The 22,969-nt window shown below is 48.0% G+C and overlaps 1 protein-coding gene across 2 annotated transcripts in view; it reads left to right on the top strand.

Moving 5' to 3' along the window:
• The window catches only part of DNAH2 (dynein axonemal heavy chain 2), a 109,856-nt gene extending 86,899 nt beyond the window's left edge, over nt 1–22,957 (top strand). The window contains exons 66-88 of one of the 2 annotated variants that reach the window (XM_006062873.4): nt 2,778–2,942; nt 3,749–3,874; nt 4,011–4,159; nt 4,232–4,298; nt 4,441–4,591; nt 4,827–4,975; nt 5,160–5,293; nt 5,466–5,610; nt 5,688–5,887; nt 7,331–7,457; nt 10,507–10,693; nt 10,892–11,040; nt 11,165–11,348; nt 11,580–11,770; nt 20,004–20,195; nt 20,351–20,535; nt 20,721–20,949; nt 21,031–21,182; nt 21,310–21,424; nt 21,908–22,084; nt 22,214–22,288; nt 22,473–22,623; nt 22,803–22,957. In XM_006062873.4, coding sequence (XP_006062935.4) covers nt 2,778–2,942; nt 3,749–3,874; nt 4,011–4,159; nt 4,232–4,298; nt 4,441–4,591; nt 4,827–4,975; nt 5,160–5,293; nt 5,466–5,610; nt 5,688–5,887; nt 7,331–7,457; nt 10,507–10,693; nt 10,892–11,040; nt 11,165–11,348; nt 11,580–11,770; nt 20,004–20,195; nt 20,351–20,535; nt 20,721–20,949; nt 21,031–21,182; nt 21,310–21,424; nt 21,908–22,084; nt 22,214–22,288; nt 22,473–22,623; nt 22,803–22,957 — 3,555 coding nt within the window. Of the gene's footprint in view, nt 1–2,777; nt 2,943–3,748; nt 3,875–4,010; nt 4,160–4,231; nt 4,299–4,440; nt 4,592–4,826; nt 4,976–5,159; nt 5,294–5,465; nt 5,611–5,687; nt 5,888–7,330; nt 7,458–10,506; nt 10,694–10,891; nt 11,041–11,164; nt 11,349–11,579; nt 11,771–20,003; nt 20,196–20,350; nt 20,536–20,720; nt 20,950–21,030; nt 21,183–21,309; nt 21,425–21,907; nt 22,085–22,213; nt 22,289–22,472; nt 22,624–22,802 lie in introns of those variants that run through there. The other variant, XM_006062878.4, reaches the window with a different exon arrangement.
• Nucleotides 22,958–22,969: the final 12 nt, after the last annotated feature.

The following is a 22,969-nucleotide window of genomic DNA, read 5'->3' as shown; positions in this document are numbered from 1 at the left end:
TGTGTGCTTGCTAAGTAGCTTCAGTCATGTCCAACTCTTTGCGACCCTATGAACTGTAGCCGGCCAGGCTCCTCTGTCCATGGGATTCTCCAGGCAAGAATACTGGAGTGAGTTGCCGTGGCCTCCTCCAGGGAATCTTCCCAACCCAGGGATCGAACCTGCTTCTTTATGTCTCCTGCATTAGTAGGTGGGTTCTTTAGCACTAGCGCCACCTGGGAAGCCCTTGAGAGATTCTAAATGCCCTTGAAGTGGTCTTTGTGGGTGTGAAACAAATGGTGAGAATTTTAATTGGTCCCTCTTATTATAGTATTGAAATGAAGTCCACTTAATTTATCCAATCATGTTCATGTCCTGATTTTATAACTTGTATCTATCAATAAACATTGTGATATTTGGGGAAAAAAAGAAAAAACGACTAGATGTAGAAAGAAAGGGATGAGGTGTGTTGGTATAAGGGAATCAGATCTTCATCTATCATAGCATTAAGTCCATAGAAATAGTCTAACGTTGATAAAGCAGGAAACAGCTGTATAAAATATACTTGTAGTATCCGTAGAGGATGAACTAGAAACAGGTCACATTGGCTACCTCAAGAAGGAAGCTGGGTAGATGGAACAGAGGGTTGGGAGGAAGATTTTTCATGCTTTCATGCCTCTTGAATTTTTAAGTTACCTATTCACAAAGTAAACACAATTAAAATAGAAAAGGACTAGCATCGTCAAGATGTGCTTATGCAAGTACAAGGATACTCATTACAGCTTCGTTAATTATAGAAAACGTTGGGAAGACACAAATGTCCATCAGTAGGAAACTTGTCATATAAATTGTGGTTCCATCATACACAAAATTTGCAGCTGTTAAAAAGAATGAGACAGCTTGACAAGAATGGATTTGAAGACAGGTGAAAAATAGTAAAGTATAAAACAGTGATATTGAATGTTACCATTTATCTTTTTGAAAACAAATCATCCATTCAAGAAAGATTTATTGAGTGCTGGACACTACCTGGGTCTGATTCAGTGGCGAACGTGGCGCTCCCCTCACGATGCTCACATTTTTACTGTTGATGGACTCGGTCTGGAAAGTTACACTAGGAACTGCTGACAGCGGCTCCCTCTCAGGCTGGGGCTGAGCTGGGGTCGGGAGTGGCAGGAGGACAAACCCCAGCACGCTTTTCTTCCTTTGGAATGTTGATTTGTGTGAAACATATTCACCATTCAAAAAAAAAAAAAAATACAAATGGGACAAGTTATTTTCAAAAAAAGTTAAAAATGTTAGGTGTGATGATGGTGTTATGACTATGTCCTTTTCTAAAAAGCAATGTGTTATGAGGTATTTAAAGTTGAAATGTCATGAGTTTGTAACATTCTTTAAAATACTTTGGCGAAAAATAAGTAGATGGCGTAAATACAGCAAAATGTTAACAACTGTTAAATCTGGGTGATGGGTGTGTAGGTATTGCTTATATTAGTCTTTTTCTTAGGTTTGAAATTTCTCATAATTATTTTTAATTAAAAAGATTAAAGCTGCAAAAATTTAAAGCTGTATATAAATACACACACACACACACACACACACACACACACACACATCCAGTAGTTGCATAAGCATAATAGTCAGAGATAGGGAGATAATTACTTGAAGAAATAAAAAGAGACACGGTTAAAAAATAATTTGCTACTGAAGAATGGAACTAAGTAGGAAAGTGGGCTAGAGGACCGTTGCTTTTCCTTATAACCTCTTTTATTATTTAGGTCTTTAACCCTGTGCATATATTTCTTGTGTAGAAAATCAAAACAGTGAAAACATGCAAAATAAATAATGAAATATAGATCTATCACGTAGGTTGGCTGCCTCCCCAGAGCCCAGTCTCCACGGGAAGCCAAATTATAATCAGAGTGTTGCTGATGAGTGTGGGCTCAGTGCATGGAGGTGGTTGCGTGAACCTGATGACAAGTGTCATGCAGTAGAGCCTGCCAGATAACCCAGCACGTGTGTGTGAGGGCCAGAGCACCCTTTCCCTGTGGGCCCCTAGCCTCTGAGTGGCCTATCTGATCCCTGAGCGACACCTTCTTTCTTTAGATGCTCAAGTCACTCAAGGGTGACATTTTGAATCTCCACTTTGCTTTAAAAAATGTTCCCTGGAGGGAATTCTCTGGTTGTCCAATAATTAGGGCTCCACATTTCCACTGCAGGGTCATGGGTTCAATTCCCGGTTGGGAAACTAAGACCCCCACGTGCCTCCTGGCACAGGCAAAAATAATAATAATAATGATAATTCCTTGGAGAGCTACTTATCTCATTCTCAAGTTCTTGGAAGTCAACCTCAATAGTTGGGAAAAAACGAAAATTTCCTTGTGATGAGAACTCAGGAGTCACTCTCTCAACAACATGGAATGGCGGTTATTTTTGTGTTATCTGGTCCTCTCTTGTCAAAACATCCTATGTGGTTTATCCCTGTGCTACGAGAGGCCCATCTCTTCCTCAGCCTTGAGTCCATGACCAAGCAGTTTCCAGTCTCAAGGAAGGAGTGGTGGAGTGGTGGAGGCTCAGGAAAGAAAACTCACCTGATCACATCACATACATTTGATATTGTTTTTTCCTTCACAACAACCCTGCAGGGTAGGTGTTAATTTTTTGTACCTGAGGAAACTGAGGCTCCAAGAGCTCATTTTTCCCAGAGGTCATAGAGCGACAACATGACAGATGGGTAATCCGAAGCCAGAATTGTCTGGCCTCCAGCCTGTGTTAGATCCCTATACTCTGATCCCTCCCAGGTGGCTGAGAAACTGGAGATGCTGAAGAAACAGTATGATGAGAAGCTGGCACAGAAGGAGGAGCTTCGCAAGAGGTCCGAGGAGATGGAGATGAAGCTGGAGCGTGCTGGGATGCTGGTGTCCGGGCTGGCTGGCGAGAAGGCCCGATGGGAGGAGACAGTAAAGGTGAGGCCAGCTGCGCCCCCTGGCTCTCCTCGCTGTTGCCCACCACTGCGACCAGCTCCCGGCCCATTTAGGTGGAGGGACAGGAGGGGAAATGATGGTGATGCTTGGGTGTAGGGACACCCAAGAATGGGGCGTTGGGCATTCTTCCTCTCCCATTTGGTGAGAACAGTGGGAGGAGAGGCTTTTGTGCCAGGAGTGATCTGCCTCCTTGTGTAGGTGGGGCTGGAAAATACTCACGAGGACCCTGATAGAGCCCACTGGCCTGACTGAAGCCAACCTGGGGCATCTCATCTCTGATCTCAGTGAGCTCCTGGCTTCACAAGAGGGTTAGGCCTTATCACAAACTAACACTGCTGAATTCTCTGGTGGTCCAGTGGTTAAGACTCCATGCTCTCACTGCCGAGGGCCTGGGATCTAAGATTCCACAAGCCATGTGGCACGACCAAGAAAAGAAAGAGAGAAGAAATAAACATTGCTGTTAAAGTTGTGGAACTCAAGGAAGTCCCCTCATGGTCTAGTGGTTAGGGTTTGGCGCTACCGCTGCCACGACCTGGGTTTGATCCCTGGTCAGGGAACTGAGATCCTGCAAGTCACATGGGACGGCCAAAATATGAAAAAAATAAAACATGGGGAACTCAAAAGTTGTGAGGGTAGGGTTGAGTTCTTGGGGCACAAGGATTTAGGAGAGGGAAAGACTCCCTCTGATCTGGACAGTGTCCAGAGGGGAGAGTGCCTTCAGACTTGTCCATGTGCCTCCAGTAATGGGGCCCAGGAAGACTATACTTACCTCCCCTGCTGTCCTCCAGGGCCTGGAGGAGGATCTGGGCTACCTGGTGGGAGACTGTCTCCTTGCAGCTGCCTTCCTGTCCTATATGGGGCCCTTCCTGACCAACTACCGGGATGAGATAGTCAACCAAATCTGGATCAGGAAGGTAAGGCAGGGCTCGGGTGTGATGCATGAGTTCCTGGGCTCTAAGATCACAGCCTCTGGGAGTAACAGATGTTGGGAAGGGGCAGGGGTGCTGGGCTCTGATATCCAGGCTGACGCTCCGGGCTCCTTCCATCCAGATTTCAGAGCTGCAGGTTCCTTGCTCACCCCGCTTCACATTCGACAACTTCCTGTCCAATCCTACCAAAGTTCGGGACTGGAACATTCAAGGGCTGCCCTCGGATGCCTTCTCCACTGAGAACGGCATCATTGTCACCCGTGGCAACAGGTGAGGATGTTGCTGGGAGCACAGGCCCAAGTGAAGGCTAAGCCTATCTTCTGACTCACACTTCCTCCTTAGGTGGGCACTGATGATCGATCCGCAGGCCCAGGCCCTGAAATGGATCAAGAACATGGAAGGAAATCAGGTACAGGGCTGGGGATGGGGGAGGGCTGATTCGTCCCCTTAGATTCTCTTCCCAAGTCTGACTCTTTCTGAGGTCCTACCCTTTGGCTATTACCCATCTTGTATCCCTCAGCATTTCTTCCATAGTTTTCCTTGCTTTCCAGGGCCTACAGATCATCGACCTGCAGATGAACGATTATCTCCGAATCCTAGAAAACGCCATCCAGTTTGGATATCCAGTTCTGCTCCAGAATGTGCAGGAATATCTGGATCCCACACTCAACCCTGTGCTCAACAAATCTGTAGCTCGAATTGGTCAGGGCCCAGGCTTATGGTGGGGTTGGGCTGAGACCAGCGAGGTCGGACCCATGGCAGGAAAGCGCTAGGTCTTTGGCTGTGTCTCCTACTACCTTGTCCCTGTATTCAAACACACCTGGGTTGGGGCCGTAGGCAGGCTGAGTCCCTGCTACTGGATTCCAGTTGGGGAACAATGGGTCAGCCCACACTTGGTCCTGTGGAGTCCCTGCCCTTGACCCTCCTGTCAGTGCAGGTGGTCGGTTGCTGATGCGCATTGGAGATAAGGAGGTGGAATACAATCCCAACTTCCGTTTCTACATCACCACCAAGCTCTCCAACCCCCACTACAGCCCAGAGACCTCAGCCAAGACCACCATTGTCAACTTCGCTGTCAAAGAACAGGTGGGTGGGGGCCGATGCCTAGACTGAACCAGGGTGAATCCAGAGGGCTGTAGAATTGGCCAGGACTGAGAAAAGGCTGAGATTGTGTCAGCAGCTGGGGATGTGGGGCTTGAGAGGTGTAAAAGGATGTAAAGGGTAAAGGTCACCAGATTGGGGTTCTCACCACGGGTCCTGGCCATCTCAGGGCCTGGAGGCCCAGCTGCTGGGCATTGTGGTCCGGAAGGAGCGGCCGGAGCTGGAGGAGCAGAAGGACTCCCTGGTCATCAATATCGCCGCTGGCAAGAGGAAGCTCAAGGAGCTGGAGGACGAGATCCTTCGGTGAGACCCTGCCTCCCCCAGCCCACAGCCCGCGGGGTCTGCTCGAAGGCTTGACTACAGTCCTGGGGGCAGGGAGGGGGGCGCTGATGATGGGTCGCCCAACCCCTGCTCCCGGCCAGGCTCAACACCCGCTGAAGCCCCTTTATACACACTCCTCTTGGCTTTTCTCCAGGCTGCTGAACGAGGCCACGGGCTCCCTGCTAGACGACGTGCAGCTGGTAAACACCCTGCGGACCTCCAAGATAACCGCCACCGAGGTGACCGAACAGCTGGAGACCAGCGAAACCACGGAGATCAACATCGACCTGGCCCGAGAGGTGAACCACAGCGACCTCCGGCCCCGCCCCCTCTCCGAGCCCCCGCCCCTCCGACCCTGACTCCGCCCCCTCCACAGGCTTACCGCCCCTGCGCCCAGCGGGCCTCTGTGCTGTTCTTCGTGCTCAACGATATGGGCCGCATCGACCCGATGTACCAGTTCTCCCTGGACGCCTACATCAGCCTCTTTATCCTCAGCATCGACAAGAGCCATCGCAGCAACAAGCTGGAGGACCGCATCGACTACCTGAACGAGTACCACACCTACGCTGTCTACAGGTCTGGGCGCCTCACCGCGCCCCGCGCGCGCCGGGTGTGAGGCCCAGTGGCTCTGTGCCCACCAACCCCTCTGGTTTTGTGCTTTGGAGCTGCCCCTGCCACCGCCCCTGGTCCCCTGCTCTTCTCACCATACACCTCCCCTGGACAGTGTCCACCCTCTGGCTGACCATCAACATGGGCTGACCAGTCCCAGTCCCAGTGTCTCCCTTGAGCATTAGCCTTGTGTGGAGGACCTACCCCTGTGCCAGCACTTCTCAAAAGGTTAATGTGTCCATGACGCAGGTTAATGTAGACTCCAACTCAGTAGGTCTGGGCTGGGACCTGGGAGCCTGCATTTCTAACAAGCTCCCAGGTGAAGCTGCTGCTCCTGGTCTGTGGCTCTGACTTTGAGTAGTGAGGTTCCTGACCCCCCGCCTGGACATCCCACAGACCCTTCAAGGTCAACCTGTTTCACATCCAACTCGTCTCCCCTCTTTCTTCAGGGGCTGCACCCCTGAGTTGCACCAACAGCCACCTCCCAAGCACCTGAACTGGGAGAGATTCCTGGTTCTTCACTGTCCCTCACCTCTCAGATCAGTCCACAGGTTTTGCTCATGATTCTTTCTGCACACTGTTCCCCCATCCCACCCAAGTCTCTCCACTGCCATGACTCACTTCAGTTGAAGTCACCGTGATCTTTCTGAATTCCCCCATGGGTTCCCAACAGGTCCTTCTGCCTCCAGCTCTGTCCCTCTCCAATCTGTCCTGCGGTCAGCAACCTGAGCCTTTCAAACACACGCATCTGGCCGTGCCACCCAAGCCCCGGCTTCTATTCTGTGGTGGTAGTTTTGTGTCCAATAGCCATAAAGTCCTCCATACCTTGGCTGCCACCTGCCCCGCAGCCTCACCTTCCGTCTCCTTACACTGGACCCTGAGCATCGCTGATGCCCTGCACACCATGGTTTTCTCACCACCACTGCCTCCTTGGCCTGTATCTGAGCTCTCCCTGGCGTCCTCCCCTCTCCTCTCTGCCACATCACGGTAACTCTGCTGCACCTCCGGCTCCGCTCCAGGCAGGAGAGTGCTGCCACTCATGTATAGGATTCATCTTGTCACACAGTAACCTCTCATGTCCTCTCATATGGTCCCTCACTTGTCCTCCCCACTCTGCCTGACTTCCTCCAGGACAGCAGGACAGAGACTGTATTCGTTCACCTTTGTGTCTTCAGGACCTGGCAGTGTACCTGGCACATAGCTGGGGTCCAGTCAGTGTTGAGGAAATTCTGGGAGAATCACATCCTCTCTCTAGAGCCCTGAAGGCTAGGCTGTTTACAGGAGGTTTGGATTAGAGGTTGATGAAGGTCCTCCCTGTAGGCAGGGCTCTGTGATTGTCGGGTCTTCACTCAGGAAGCCTCGATGCTGAGTATTGTGCCTCCCAAACCCCCACCCCCTGTCCCCTCCCAGGTACACCTGCCGCACGCTTTTCGAGCGCCACAAGCTGCTATTCAGTTTTCAGATGTGTGCCAAAATTCTGGAGACTTCTGGGAAACTCAACATGGATGAATACAACTTCTTTCTACGTGGGGGCGTGGTGAGTTGGGTAGAGAGTGTATCTGAGCGTGGGGTGAACAAGGTCGGGAATGGACCCCAGATGCAGAGGGTAAGCCCAGGATCCAGCAAGTGAGCGGAGGAAAGCTGCCAGGAGCAGATGTATGACAAGCTCCCGGGGGCCGTGGGGAGTGGCTTGCCCGAATTACAGGTGGGGCTTTGAGCCCCTTTCCTGTGACCCACTGATCAGCATGACCTGGCCACTCTTTCACTGACTCTCAGGCCACTCCTTGCCTATCCTGAATTCCGTGGTCACTGTTACACTCTCTCCCTTCCAAACACCCTCAGCCCCTTTGCCTTCTCCTCACTCCAGCTGCACAGGCTTCTCACTGCCGCAAGCATGTCCCACCCCAGAGCCTTCACACCAGCTGTTCCTTCTGCCAGAAAATTGTTCCCACAGGTATACACTGTGCCCCTCCCTCTCCTCCTTTAAGGCTTGATTCAAATCTCACCTCACCGAAATTTCCTTTACTGTGTTAATATTTCCAGCTACCCTTAAGCACTTCCAGTCTCCCTTAATCTTCCTCAACTTATTCTCTTTTTCCATGGCACTGCCATCTTTAACCTACTAGATAATTATTTGCTGTGTTTTTGGTTCATTATCTGCCGTTCCATGTGGGAAAATAAGCTCCTCAAGGGCAGAGGTATTTGTCTGTTATGTTCAGTGGTGTGTCTCGAATGTTTAAAACATAGTTGGTGAACACTAAATATTTGTTAAATTAATAAGTGACAGTGAACAGGTTGTGCTTCTTAAGGGTGCAGCTGCAATTGCCATCATTCAGGTAGAAGGCAGTATTGCCAGGATACCACAAGAGGGCGCCCGCTTCCTAACTTTGGACTGTGCCTTCACCCACATGGTGGCTCAGATACACAGGCTCCCCCTTTCCTACCATTTATTTCCCCAATAAAGGTGGATTCCAATCCATCTCAGATTCCTTTCTTTCATTTCTTCATTTTGTTTCATGAAATACTCATCTTGGCTTTTTCACCTTGAAATAAACAAAAAAACCTATTATTTTGGGATCAGATCAGATCAATTAATCAGTCATGTCCGACTCTTTGCGACCCCATGAATCGCAGCTTGCCAGGCCTCCCTGTCTATCACCAACTCTCGAAGTTCACTCAGACTCACGTCCATCGAGTCAGTGATGCCATCCAGCCATCTCATGCTCTGTCGTCCCCTTCTCTTCTTGCTCCCAATCCCTCCCAGCATCAGAGTCTTTTCCAATGAGTCAACTCGTCGCATGAGGTGGCCAAAGTACTGGAGTTTCAGCTTTAGCATCATTCCTTCCAAAGAAATCCCAGGGCTGATCTCCTTCAGAATGGACTGGTTGGAATCTCCTTGCAGTCCAAGGGACTCTCAAGAGTCTTCTCCAACACCACAGTTCAAAAGCATCAATTCTTCGGTGCTCAGCCTTCTTCACAGTCCAACTCTCACATCCATACATGACCACAGGAAAAACCATAGCCTTGACTAGACAGACCTTTGTTGGCAAAGTAATGTCTCTGCTTTTCAATATGCTATCTAGGTTGGTCGTAACTTTCCTTCCAAGGAGTAAGCATCTTTTAATTTCATGGCTGCAGTCACCATCTGCAGTGATTTTGGAGCCCAGAAAAATAAAGTCTGACATTGTTTCCACTGTTTCCCCATCTATTTCCCATGAAGTGATGGGACCGAATGCCATGATTTTTGTTTTCTGAATGTTGAGCTTTAAGCCAACTTTTTCACTCTCCACTTTCACTTTCATCAAGAGGCTTTTGAGTTCCTCTTCACTTTCTGCCATAAGGGTGGTGTCATCTGCATATCTGAGGTTATTGATATTTCTCCCAGCAATCTTGATTCCAGCTTGTATTTTTTCCAGTCCAGCGTTTCTCATGATGTGCTCTGCATATAAGTTAAATAGACAGGGCGACAATATACAGTCTTGACGTACTCCTTTTCCTATTTGGAACCAGTCTGTTGTTCCATGTCCAGTTCTAACTGATGCTTCCTGACCAGCATACAGATTTCTCAAGAGGCAGATCAGGTGGTCTGGTATTCCCATCTCTTTCAGAATTTTCCACAGTTTATTGTGATCCACACAGTCAAAGGCTTTGGCATAGTCAATAAAGCAGAAATAGATGTTTTTCTGGAACTCTCTTGCTTTTTCCATGATCCAGCGGATGTTGGCAATTTGGTCTCTTTTTCCTCTGCCTTTTCTAAAACCAGCTTGAACATCAGGAAGTTCACGGTTCACATATTGCTGAAACCTGGCTTGGAGAATTTTGAGCATTACTTTACTAGCCTGTGAGATGAGTGCAATTGTGCAGTAGTTTGAGCATTCTTTGGCATTGCCCTTCTTTGGGATTGGAATGAAAACTGACCTTTTCCAGTCCTGTGGCCACTGCTGAGTTTTCCAAATTTGCTGGCATATTGAGTGCAGCACTTTCACAGCATCATCTTTCAGGATTTGAAATAGCTCAACTGGAATTCCATCACCTCCACTAGCTTTGTTCATAGTGATGCTTTCTAAGGCCCACTTGACTTCACATTCCAGGTTGTCTGGCTCTAGGTGAGTGATCACACCATCGTGATTATCTGGGTTGTGAAGATCTTTATTGTACAGTTCTTCTGTGTATTCATGGAAAAGAAATGCAAAAAAGGCAAAATGGCTGTCTGGGGAGGCCTTACAAATAGCTGTGAAAAGAAGAGAAGCGAAAAGCAAAGGAGAAAAGGAAAGATATAAACATCTGAATGCAGAGTTCCAAAGAATAGCAAGAAGAGATAAGAAAGCCTTCTTCAGCCATCAATGCAAAGAAATAGAGGAAAACAACAGAATGGGAAAGACTAGAGATCTCTTTAAGAAAATCAGAGATACCAAAGGAACATTTCATGCAAAGATGGGCTCAAAAAAGGACAGAAATGGTATGGACCTAACAGAAGCAGAAGATATTAAGAAGAGATGGCAAGAATACACAGAAGAACTGTACAAAAAGATCTTTTGGGATAGTCTGGGTCAATGCTTTTCTCCTCTCTCGTCCCCCTGCCCCAGGTCTTGGATCGTGAAGGCCAAATGGATAACCCTTGTACCACCTGGCTCGCAGACGCCTACTGGGATAACATCACAGAGCTGGACAAACTAACCAACTTCCATGGGCTCATGAACTCCTTTGAGCAGTATCCTCGGGACTGGAACCTGTGGTATACCAATGCCACCCCCGAGAAGGCCATGCTGCCAGGTGCCTGGAGCCAGGCCTCCCTCTCCTTTCTCTTCCTTCCTTCAGCCTCACACCTGCTCTTTCCTCTAATTCCTCCCTTGTCTCTCCCAAGTTCCCTCAGCGCATCTGCCCCCTGGCCCAGTGTCCCCGCAGGCGTCTCTTTGTTCAGATTGCCTGCTCCTCCGGGCTCACTAACCTTAACCTTAACCTTGTCCCCAGGTGAGTGGGAGAATGCCTGCAATGAAATGCAACGAATGCTGATTGTTCGCTCCCTGCGCCAGGACCGTGTGGCCTTCTGTGTAACTTCTTTCATCGTCTCCAACCTTGGCTCCCGCTTCATTGAGCCGCCTGTGCTAAACATGAAGTTGGTCAGTGGCTCTTTTGCCTTCCCACCTGCTTCTCGCTGTCCCAGTCTGCCACCCGCACTTCCCCAGTCTCTCCCGAGACCTCACCTGGCCTTCTGCCTAAGGTCACACCCTGTGCTGCTGGCAGGTGATGGAGGACTCGGCCCCACGGACCCCACTGGTGTTCATCCTGTCCCCCGGCGTGGACCCCACCAGTGCCTTGCTCCAGCTGGCTGAGCATACAGGCATGGCCCAGCGCTTCCACGCCCTGTCTCTGGGCCAGGGCCAGGCCCCCATCGCGGCTCGGCTCCTCCGAGAGGGTGTGGTTCAGGGTCAGTGTCTACCCAGTTCTTCTGCCCCCAACCATGGCCCTGGCCTGACTGTCCACCAGCTCCCACCTGTCACCCTGCTGTCACTGCAGCTCCCGCTCCTCCAGAAGGCCTTGGGGGTTGGCACCTCAGCACTTGGACCCTCCCCCTAAACTGGCCCCACAACCAGAGGAACAGTGCGGGAACAGACGGGGCATAGGGAGTGGTTCCCACCACATCAGCACCCCCTTGCAGGACACTGGGTATTCCTCGCCAACTGCCACCTGTCGCTGTCCTGGATGCCGAACCTGGATAAACTGGTGGAGCAGCTGCAGGTGGAGGATCCACACCCTTCCTTCCGCCTCTGGCTCAGCTCCAGCCCCCACCCAGACTTCCCCATCTCCATCTTGCAGGCCAGCATCAAGATGACCACAGAGCCACCAAAGGTATGGGCAACTGTAGACAGCAGCAGTGCCCACACCAGCAGGCATACCTGTCCTCCTCCTGGCCTCAGAGAGAGGGTTTAACCTTAACAACAAGGCTGCTGTTCTGATTCTACTGTCCTCTAAGAAATTCCACCTCTGCATGCCAAACTCTTAGAACATAGTAGTAATAGCTAACTTTTTTTTTTTTTAATAGCTAACTTTTTTTGAGTGTTATTACATGCCAGGCATTGTTCTAAATGCTTACGTTTTTTAATTCATTTAACATACACACACACACTTGCCTATCAGGTAAGTACTATCAGCCCCATTTTACAGGTAGGAAACTGAGGCAAAGGAAGAGTATATAACTAGTGTGTGGACCTGTCAGCCCCTTCCTCCTCCGGACACTTCCTTACATTCTCTCCCTACTGTCATTTCCTGGCCTTTCTCCTTCCCTCCAGCTCTACTGAAATTTTTATCTCCAGTACTACAAGGTCACCTTGGAATGCAATCATACCAATCTTTTAAAATCTGATCATGTCACTACATCCTGCTCATTTACCTCTGCTTAAATTATTTTTGGAGGCAGTGGCACCCCGCTCCAGCACTCTTGCCTGGAAAATCCCGTGGATGGAGGAGGCTGGTAGGCTGCAGTCCATGGGGTCGCTAAGAGTCGGACAGGACTGAGCGACTTCACTTTCACTCTTCCCTTTCATGCCTTGGAGAAGGAAATGGCAACCCACTCCAGTGTTCTTGCCTGGAGAATCCCAAGGACGGGGGAGCCTGGTGGGCTGCCGTCTATGGGGTCGCACAGAGTCGGACATGACTGAAGCAACGTAGCAGCAGGAAACTATTTCAGTAGCTTCTCGTTGCTTTTAATCAAGTTCACAGCCCTCTTCACATGGCCTGTGTGCCCCTGCGAGCACCTCTCCTGCTTTGTTTGTCCAACTTTCCCCTTCGCTTTCTTTACCTACACCATCAACTTTTAAAATTGTTTCACTGTTCTTCCTTGACAGACTGTGTTCTCCAGCCTGGTGCTTTTTCATGAACTGTCCTCCCTATTTTCCTCCCCACCCCCTTCTTTGCCCCTTCAGGTCTCAGTCCCACCAGCACTTTCTCAGGAATCCTCTTGACTGTTCCTTCCAACCTTCCACTGCAAGAACTTTACACCTATTAGTGTGATTCTGGTTAATACCTGACTTCTCTTCTAGACTGTAAGCTCAAGAGGGCAGAGACTGTGTCTTTTTCGTCTCCCTCACCATTTTGCTCATCCTGTGACCAATGCAAGGACCTGTTTGTAGTAGGTGCTCAATAAACGAGAACTGATCAGATGCACAGGCATGCGGATGTCTTTCATCATTAAATCCTTCTTTGGCCACCTTGGGGAGGCTACCACAGTTGACTGTCCCCCTAGTTTCCCTGATACACTCCTGGTCCTCCTTCTGTTTCTTGCGACATCATCGATTACTTCTGTGTTTCTTTCTCCTCCTGTCCTGTCCTCATTCTACATTTCCTCCCTTCACAAGTTGATGGAGAAACTGTCCTCTTCCTGATTTCAAGCCCAATCCCCATCCCTGGCTCCATTACTGAACTCAGTGCCAGGTGTGAATTCCATCTGGTTACAAAGTACTTCTTTTTGGCACTCCAGCATCATAAATTGCTAGCTCTCAAAACAAGTCTTCAGCTCCTGCAGGCAGATTATCTCCTTGGCCCATTTTTGTTAATCAGTCAGTTCAGTTGCTCAGTTGTGTCTGACTCTTTGTGACCCCATGGACTGCAGCACTCCAGGCTTCCCTGTCCATCACCAACTCCTGGAGCCTACTCAAATTCATGTCTATTGTGTTGGTGATGCCATCCAACCATCTCATCCTCTGTCATCCCCTTTTCCTCCCGCCTTCAATCTTTCCCAGCATCAGGGTCTTTTCAGTGAGTTGGTTCTTCACATCAGGTAGCCAAAGTATTGGAGTTTCAGCTTCAGCATCAGTCCTACCAATGTACACCCAGGACTGATCTCCTTTAGGATGGACTGGTTGGATCGCCTTACAGTCCAAGGGACTCTCAAGAATCTTCTCCAACACCACAGTTCAAAAGCATCAGTTCTTCAGTGCTCAGCTTCCTTTATAGTCCAACTCACATCCATACATGACTACTGGAAAAAACCATAGCCTTGACTAGACAGACCTTTGTTGACAAAGTAATGTCTCTGCTTTTTAATATACCGTCTAGGTTTGTCATAGCTTTTCTTCCAAGGAGCAAGTGTCTTTAAATTTCATGGCTGCAATCACCATCTGCAGTGATTTTGGAGCCTAAGAAAATAAAGTCTCTCACTGTTTCCATTTTTTCCCCATCTATTTGCCATGAAGTGATGGGACCAGATGTCATGATCTTAGTTTTCTGCATGTTGAGTTTTAAGCCAACTTTTTCACTCTCCTCTTTCACTTTCATCAAGAGGCTCTTTAGTTTTTTTCTTCACTTTCTGCCATAAGGGTGGTGTCATCTGTGTATCTGAGGTTATTGATCTTTCTCCAGGCAATCTTTTTTTTTTGTTTTTTTTTTTAATTTTTTAAATTTTATTTTATTTTTAAACTTTACATAACTGTATTAGTTTTGCCAAATATCAAAATGAATCCGCCACAGGTATACATGTGTTCCCCATCCTGAACCCTCCTCCCTCCTCCCTCCCCATTCCATCCCTCTGGGTCGTCCCAGTGCACCAGCCCCAAGCATCCAGTATCATGCATGGAACCTGGACTGGCAACTCATTTCATACATGATATTTTACATGTTTCAATGCCATTCTCCCAAATCTTCCCACCCTCTCCCTCTCCCACAGAGTCCATAAGACTGTTCTATTCATCAGTGTCTCTTTTGCTGTCTCGTACACAGGGTTATTGTTACCATCTTTCTAAATTCCATATATATGCGTTAGTATACTGTATTGGTGTTTTTCTTTCTGGCTTACTTCACTCTGTATAATAGGCTCCAGTTTCATCCACCTCATTAGAACTGATTCAAATGTATTCTTTTTAATGGCTGAATAATACTCCATTGTGTATATGTACCACAGCTTTTTTATCCATTCATCTGCTGATGGACATCTAGGTTGCTTCCATGTCCTGGCTATTATAAACAGTGCTGCGATGAACATTGGGGTACTCGTGTCTCTTTCCCTTCTGGTTTCCTCAGTGTGTATGCCCAGCAGTGGGATTGCTGGATCATAAGGCAGGTCTATTTCCAGTTTTTTAAGGAATCTCCACCCTGTTCTCCATAGTGGCTGTACTAGTTTGCATTCCCACCAACAGTGTAAGAGTGTTCCCTTTTCTCCACACCCTCTCCAGCATTTATTACTTGTAGACTTTTGGATCGCAGCCATTCTGACTGGCGTGAAATGGTACCTCATAGTGGTTTTGATTTGCATTTCTCTGATAATGAGTGATGTTGAGCATCTTTTCATGTGTTTGTTAGCCATCTGTATGTCTTCTTTGGAGAAATGTCTATTTAGTTCTTTGGCCCATTTTTTGATTGGGTCATTTATTTTTCTGGAGTTGAGCTGTAGGAGTTGCTTGTATATTCTCGAGATTAGTTGTTTGTCAGTTGCTTCATTTGCTATTATCTTCTCCCATTCTGAAGGCTGTCTTTTCACCTTGCTAATAGTTCCAGCAATCTTGATTCCAGCTTGTGCTTCATCGAGCCTGGCATTTCGCATGATGTACTCTGCATATAAGTTAAATAATCAGGGTGACAATATACAGCCTTGATGTACTCCTTTCCCGATTTGGAACCAGTCTGTTGTTCCATGTTGTTAATGGCACCACTAATTTTTTAAAATCTATGTTTAAAGTTGATTTTTATTTACCTTTATTTTCTTCTGCCAACAGAAGTAGTCTGTCTTCCTGTTAAAAAAATGTCAAACAGTTCAGATATGTGTTGTCAAAGAGATGCAACCCTTCTTTTTTAATTTGTTAAGAGCCTTTCTTACTGCTGTCTAAGAGAGGCATGTGCCTTGTAGCCAGAGGGCCTTCTGTTGTCTGAACTCCACCCTCTGTAATGGGTAGAGGTGTGTTGGCCCTGAGGTAGGTGCTGTTTAGGTCGGTTTAATAAGCAGTAACCATGGAGGCTAGGAAACTTATGACCAACCTAGATAGCATATTCAAAGCAGAGACATTACTTTGCCTTGTACTTGGGTTCGATCCCTGGTTGGGAAACTAAGATCCCATATGCTGTGGGGTAACTAAGCCTGATATAAGCATCTGAATGCAGAGTTCCAAAGAATAGCAAGAAGAGATAAGAAAGCCTTCCTCAGCGATCAGTGCAAAGAAATAGAGGAAAACAACAGAATGGGAAAGACTAGAGGTCTCTTCAAGAAAATTAGAGATACCAAGGGAACATTTCATGCAAAGATGGGCACAATAAAGGACAGAAATGGTATGGACCTAACAGAAGCAGAAGATATTAAGAAGAGGTGGCAAGAATACACAGAAGAACTGTACAAAAAAGATATTCATGACCCAGATAATCACGATGGTGTGATCACTCACCTAGAGTCAGACAACCTGGAATGTGAAGTCAAGTGGGCCTTAGAAAGCATCACTACGAACAAAGCTAGTGGAGGTGATGGAATTCCAGTTGAGCTATTTCAAATCCTGAAAGATGATGCTGTGAAAGTGCTGCACTCAATATGCCAGCAAATTTGGAAAACTCAGCAGTGGCCACAGGACTGGAAAAGGTCAGTTTTCATTCCAATCCCAAAGAAGGGCAATGCCAAAGAATGCTCAAACTACCACACAATTGCACTCATCTCACAGGCTAGTAAAGTAATGCTCAAAATTCTCCAAGCCAGGCTTCAGCAATACATGAACTGTGAACTTCCTGATGTTCAAGCTGGTTTTAGAAAAGGCAGAGGAAAAAGAGACCAAATTGCCAACATCCGCTGGATCATGGAAAAAGCAAGAGAGTTCCAGAAAAACATCTATTTCTGCTTTATTGACTATGCCAAAGCCTTTGACTGTGTGGATCACAATAAACTGTGGAAAATTCTGAAAGAGATGGGAATACCAGACCACCTGATCTGCCTCTTGAGAAATCTGTATGCTGGTCAGGAAGCATCAGTTAGAACTGGACATGGAACAACAGACTGGTTCCAAATAGGAAAAGGAGTACATCAAGGCTGTGTATTGTCACCCTGCTTATTTAACTTATATGCAGAGTACATCATGAGAAATGCTGGGCTGGAAGAAGCACAAGCTGGAATCAAGATTGCTGGGAGAAATATCAATAACCTCAGATATGCAGATGACACTACCCTTATGGCAGAAAGTGAAGAGGAACTCAAAAGCCTCTTGATGAAAGTGAAAGAGGAGAGTGAAAAAGTTGGCTTAAAGCTCAACATTCAGAAAACAAAAATCATGGCATTCGGTCCCATCACTTCATGGGAAATAGATGGGGAAACAGTGGAAACAATGTCAGACTTTATTTTTCTGGGCTCCAAAATCACTGCAGATGGTGACTGCAGCCATGAAATTAAAAGATGCTTACTCCTTGGAAGGAAAGTTATGACCAACCTAGATAGCATATTGAAAAGCAGAGACATTACTTTGCCAACAAAGGTCTGTCTAGTCAAGGCTATGGTTTTTCCTGTGGTCATGTATGGATGTGAGAGTTGGACTGTGAAGAAGGCTGAGCACCGAAGAATTGGTGCTTTTGAACTGTGGTGTTGGAGAAGACTCTTGAGAGTCCCTTGGACTGCAAGGAGATCCAACCAGTCCATTCTGAAGGAGATCAGCCCTGGGATTTCTTTGGAAGGAATGATGCTAAAGCTGAAACTCCAGTACTTTGGCCACCTCATACGAAGAGCTGACTCACTGGAAAAGACTCTGATGCTGGGAGGAATTGGGGGCAGGAGGAGAAGGGGACAACAGAGGATGAGATGTCTGGATGGCATCACTGACTCGATGGACGTGAGTCTGAGTGAACTTCGAGAGTTGGTGATAGACAGGGAGGCCTGGCGAGCTGTGATTCACGGGGTCACAAAGAGTCGGACACGACTGAGCGACTGAACTGAACTGAACTGAACCATGGAGGCAATGATGAATGGGAGCAAATCCCAGGAGGAAAGAGGAACCAGACAGGATGGCTTTGCAGTGAGTGGGTCACCAGGGGAGGCAGTCCTGTTGGAGGTCAGCCCAGGAGAGCTGTCCATGAAAGGCTGCCTGCTGGTGATGCGGAACCTTCCTGCAATCCACCGAACCTTCTAAGAAAGGACATTCAGGTGTGCTTGGTGCAACTGAATTCCTTTTAGAAGCTGACAAAGAGACCAATATTTAAAAAAATTTTTGAAAATAACTTTAAATTTACAGAAAATTTGTAAGAATAATAGTACAGAGAACCCCCTATAGGTTACCCAAATCCATCTGTAGTTAACATTTTGTCCCAATTGCTTTATCATTTGATCTCTGTTTTTCTCTCTCTCCACTCACACTTCTGAAACATTTGAGAGTAAATTGTATATCCTGGCCCTTTACTGCCACATACTGTAGTGTATTTCAGTGGAAAGGACTCACTCCTAAGAATCAGGGTGTTCTCTTATATAACTGCAACATGGTTGCTGACTTCAGTAAATTGATACACTATTTTAATCTAAATGTATTACATGTTCCAATTTTGTTAAGTGTTGTAGTCTTCATATACATATACAGATGGGTTTCTAGGCCCTTTATGCTGTTCATTGATCAAGTTGTTTATCCTGGGGTCAATATACACTGTGTTAATTACTCTCTAGCTCTATAATAATTCTTGATGGCTGGGGAAGGCAAATCTTCTTACCTTATTCTTCTCTAGGCTATTCCTGATCTTTTATTCTCTAACATAAATTTTGGAATTACCTTGTCAAGTTTCACCAAAAAAGTCCTATTGATCAATTTGGGGGAAATCAACATCTTTAGGATATTGAGCTTCTCAATCCATGAGTACAGTAGGTCTCTCCATTTATTCTTTCTTTTAATAAAATTTTGTAAATTTTCTAAAGTTATATACATTTATATTAGATTTATTCCTCAGTGCTTTACATGACTTGATGATGTTATAAATGATAGTTTTAAAAATCAGATTTTCTTTTTGTTCCTGGTCTAACCAATGTTCTTACTTCTGTTTTCTCCCTGCTCCCTTTTGTCCATCATGATGAATCTCCTTAGAACACTGTTTCAATGTATCACTGTCCTATTCAAAACAGAAATGGCTCCAGGGTTCCTGGTGAATCGGGTCCAGTCAGCTCAAACTGCCCTTCTTACTGTATTGCCATCTGCTCACAGTCCTTCTTACCCTATCTGAGCACTTCACTTGATTTCAGAAAGATCCTCTTCTCACTTTATCTCCCCTTCGTGCCTTTATTCCTTCAGTTCTTCCCATCTCTGGACAGCCAAGGCCCTCCTCTCAGCCTCGTTTCATCCTTCCTATTTATAAGACTTAGCCAAACCCCAACCTGCTCATGAAGCCTGATAAATCCAATCATATAGCTCATTCCTCTTTGATGATATGTCACTATATACTAACCCTTTGCACAAAATTGTGTACATTTCTTATTAATTCGGCCATGTGGGGTCTTAGTTGTGCCACACAAGATCTTATATTGTGGCATGTGGATTCAGTAGTTGTAGTGCAAGGGCTCAGTCGCTTGGCAGCATGTGGGATCTTAGTTCCCTCACTGGGATCACACCCACATCCCCTGCATTGCAAGGCAGATTCTCAACCAATGGACCACGAAGGAAGTTCCCATATTTATGTTTTTGTTCATATTTTTTGGCACTCACAAATTGAGTTGGCCTACCCACCACTGGGGAGAAGGCAATGGCACCCCACTCCAGTACTGTTGCCCAGAAAATCCCATGGATGGAGGAGCCTGGTGGGCTGCAGTCCATGGGGCTGCACAGAGTCGGACACGACTGAAGCAACTTAGTAGTAGTAGTAGTACCCACCACTGAGAACATCACGGTTGAGGGGATCAAGGAGTGGGGGTGGAGATGAGAAGGCAGGGCTACCACGAGTCCATACAGCGCCCGTGTGTGAAGAGGAGGACGGCAAGCCCTGTGGATGAGTGCATGTCTTGGCATGCAGCTCAAGGGCTGGATTTCAACCTTCACTCATTTCTTCAGCCAGTGCCCTTATGCAATGACCAAGCTCCACAACTGAACACGATGCTGCTAGTGTTAGGACCATGCAAGATGCATGTCATCCCATCTCTGTACGTCCTTGTCCCCAGGGCCTAAAGGCCAACATGACTCGTCTTTACCAACTGATGACAGAACCACAGTTTTCCCGCTGCTCCAAGCCCACCAAGTATAAGAAACTGCTGTTCGCACTGTGCTTCTTCCACTCTGTGTTACTTGAACGCAAAAAGTTCCTGCAACTTGGCTGGAACATCATCTACGGCTTCAATGACTCTGACTTTGAGGTTTGTGCTGACCAGGGTCCCTCACCCCACCCTCCCTCCTTACACTTTCTGCCCCGAGGCTGCCCTGCAGGAATCGTCACTGACTGGAAGCCCCTGGAAGAATTCCTGCCATAACTGTGTGTGGGGCTGGGGGCGTGGGCTGGGGCCATGTACAGGTGTCAGAGAACTTGCTGAGCCTCTACCTGGACGAGTATGAGGAGACGCCCTGGGATGCACTCAAGTACCTCATCTCTGGGGTCAACTATGGTGGACACGTCACGGATGACTGGGACCGGCGCCTGCTGACCACCTACATCAATGACTATTTCTGTGACCAGGCTCTCTTGACCCCCTCCTACCGGTGAGGGGGGCACTGAATGGGGTGCCAGGTGGCAGGATTGGGGGTAGGGGCAGTGTTTGAGGAGTGAATGGGAGATTGACTTGGGAGGCGAAGTAAGAGCAGAGAGTTGGATGGATAGGGCCTTGGCCTGGCATGGGAGCCCCAAGTCCCCACAGTGCGGTGATAATTCTGCACTGACTCCCCAGGTTGTCAGTGTTGGAGACCTATTTTATCCCCAAGGATGGGAGCCTGGCCTCGTACAAAGAGTACATCAGCATGTTGCCTGGCATGGACCCCCCAGAGGCTTTTGGCCAGCACCCCAATGCCGATGTGGCCTCCCAGATCACAGAGGCGCGCACTCTCTTTGAGACTCTGCTTTCCCTGCAACCCCAGATTACACCCACCAGGGCTGGAGGCCAGAGTCGGGAGGAGAAGGTAAGGACAGACAGACAGTCACCTGGGGGAGGGAAACCAAGGAGGAAGAGAGGTCTACACTCAACATTCCTGCCTCGGCAGGTCCTTGAGTTGGCTGCCGATGTGAAACAGAAGATCCCGGAAATGATCGACTATGAGGGGACCCGAAAACTACTGGCTATGGACCCCTCCCCACTCAATGTGGTCCTTTTGCAGGAGATTCAGAGATACAACAAGCTGATGGAGACCATCCTGTGAGATGGGGGGAGGTGGGGCTCTGTGGAACGCAGGGATGGGGCAAGAGGAAAGGCCTTCACGCCCTGCCTAGGATGTCTCTCCCAGGCCCATCCCATCTATGACCCTCCACCTTTCCCCATCCAGCTTCTCACTGACAGAACTAGAAAAAGGCATCCAGGGCCTCATCGTCATGTCTACCAGCCTGGAAGAGATTTTCAATTGCATTTTTGATGCCCATGTCCCTCCGCTCTGGGGAAAGGTAAGATTATCTCACTGTTGATCCTTCTCCAACAATGAACTCTTCTTTTACCCCTGGACCTGCAGCCTCCTGGTCCTAGGGAAGCCTATAGCAGAAAGCAGTGAGCCTGGGCTTTGGAGTCAGACAGGTTCAAGGTTGAAATCTGATTCTGCCCTTCACTGACTGACTTTGCAAAGTTGTTAACATAGAAACGTACCCAGGGCAAGTCCCTAAGTTTCTCCAAGGATGTTTCAAGGGTTCCTGGTACTGTGCACCTTAAAAGGTGTTTCATTAATGGTAACTGGTTAGCATTGCTGGTGCTGTTGTTAATAGTTGTCATTTTATGCTCCTTTCCTGGAAATTGGCTTTTGGAGAGCTTTGCTGAACTATGGTTTGGGGAACAGGGGCTGACACTATATTCTTCTATCTGCTTCAAGTGTTCACGGTAAGAATTTGAATGCATGAATAAGTGAATGAATAAACACACACTACCTCCTGCTCCAGGCCTACCCCTCACAGAAGCCATTGGCTTCGTGGACCCGGGACTTGGCCATGCGTGTGGAGCAGTTTGAGATGTGGGCCAGCCGTGCACGGCCTCCTGTGATCTTCTGGCTGTCTGGCTTCACCTTTCCCACTGGCTTCCTCACTGCCGTGCTGCAGTCTTCAGCTCGCCAAAACAATGTGAGCCATGTGGACAGTGTGATGGGAATGGATACTGATAATATGTAATCAGACAGAACTAGATACTGTAATATGCTCTCCTCTGTGTGTGTGGGAGGATCCTCCCTTATTCTCACCTTCAATCTCCAGATTTCAGTGGACAGCCTCTCTTGGGAGTTTATTGTTTCCACTGTGGACGACAGCAACCTAGTGTATCCACCCAAGGTGGGTGCCACATGTGCTTAGGGTTCTGAGCAGAGGGGAGTCTGGTGGAGGAGGAGGGGCTGGGAGCAAAGATGGGAAACGACTGGTTGAGAGGGAGGGGAGGAAAAAGGGGGCAGGACAGGGGTGGGGGCATTGGCAACTGAGGGTCTGAATTTACCCACAACCTGTCCCCATGTCTCCCAAGGACGGTGTCTGGGTTCGGGGTCTATACCTGGAGGGTGCCGGCTGGGACCGGAAGAACTCCTGCTTGGTGGAGGCAGAACCCATGCAGCTTGTCTGCCTCATGCCCACCATCCACTTCCGGCCTACTGAGAGCCGCAAGAAGAGTGCCAAGGGTGGGACAGTTTGCCCCCTCCCTAGTTTGCCTGCCCCCTCCCTAGTTTGCATCCTAACCCAACCTCCGCTCCCCAGCCGCACCCCCCGCCCACCCACCCCCACCCCCCCCCCGCCCACCACCTGCCCTGCTTTCCCAGTGGCTCCAGGGTCTGACTCATTCTCCTGTCCTTTCCTGCAGGCATGTATTCCTGTCCCTGCTATTACTATCCCAACCGGGCAGGCAGCTCAGACCGTGCATCCTTCGTTATTGGCATCGACCTCCGCTCTGGGACCATGACCTCTGATCACTGGATCAAGAGAGGCACTGCTCTACTCATGAGCCTGGATAACTGAGAGGGCCTCTTC

The sequence above is a fragment of the Bubalus bubalis genome, chromosome 3 (genome assembly GCF_019923935.1).
Source record: "Bubalus bubalis isolate 160015118507 breed Murrah chromosome 3, NDDB_SH_1, whole genome shotgun sequence".
Lineage (NCBI taxonomy): Eukaryota > Metazoa > Chordata > Mammalia > Artiodactyla > Bovidae > Bubalus > Bubalus bubalis.
The sequence above is the reverse complement of the archived record's forward strand: the minus strand, read 5'-3'. Positions and strand labels throughout refer to the sequence as shown.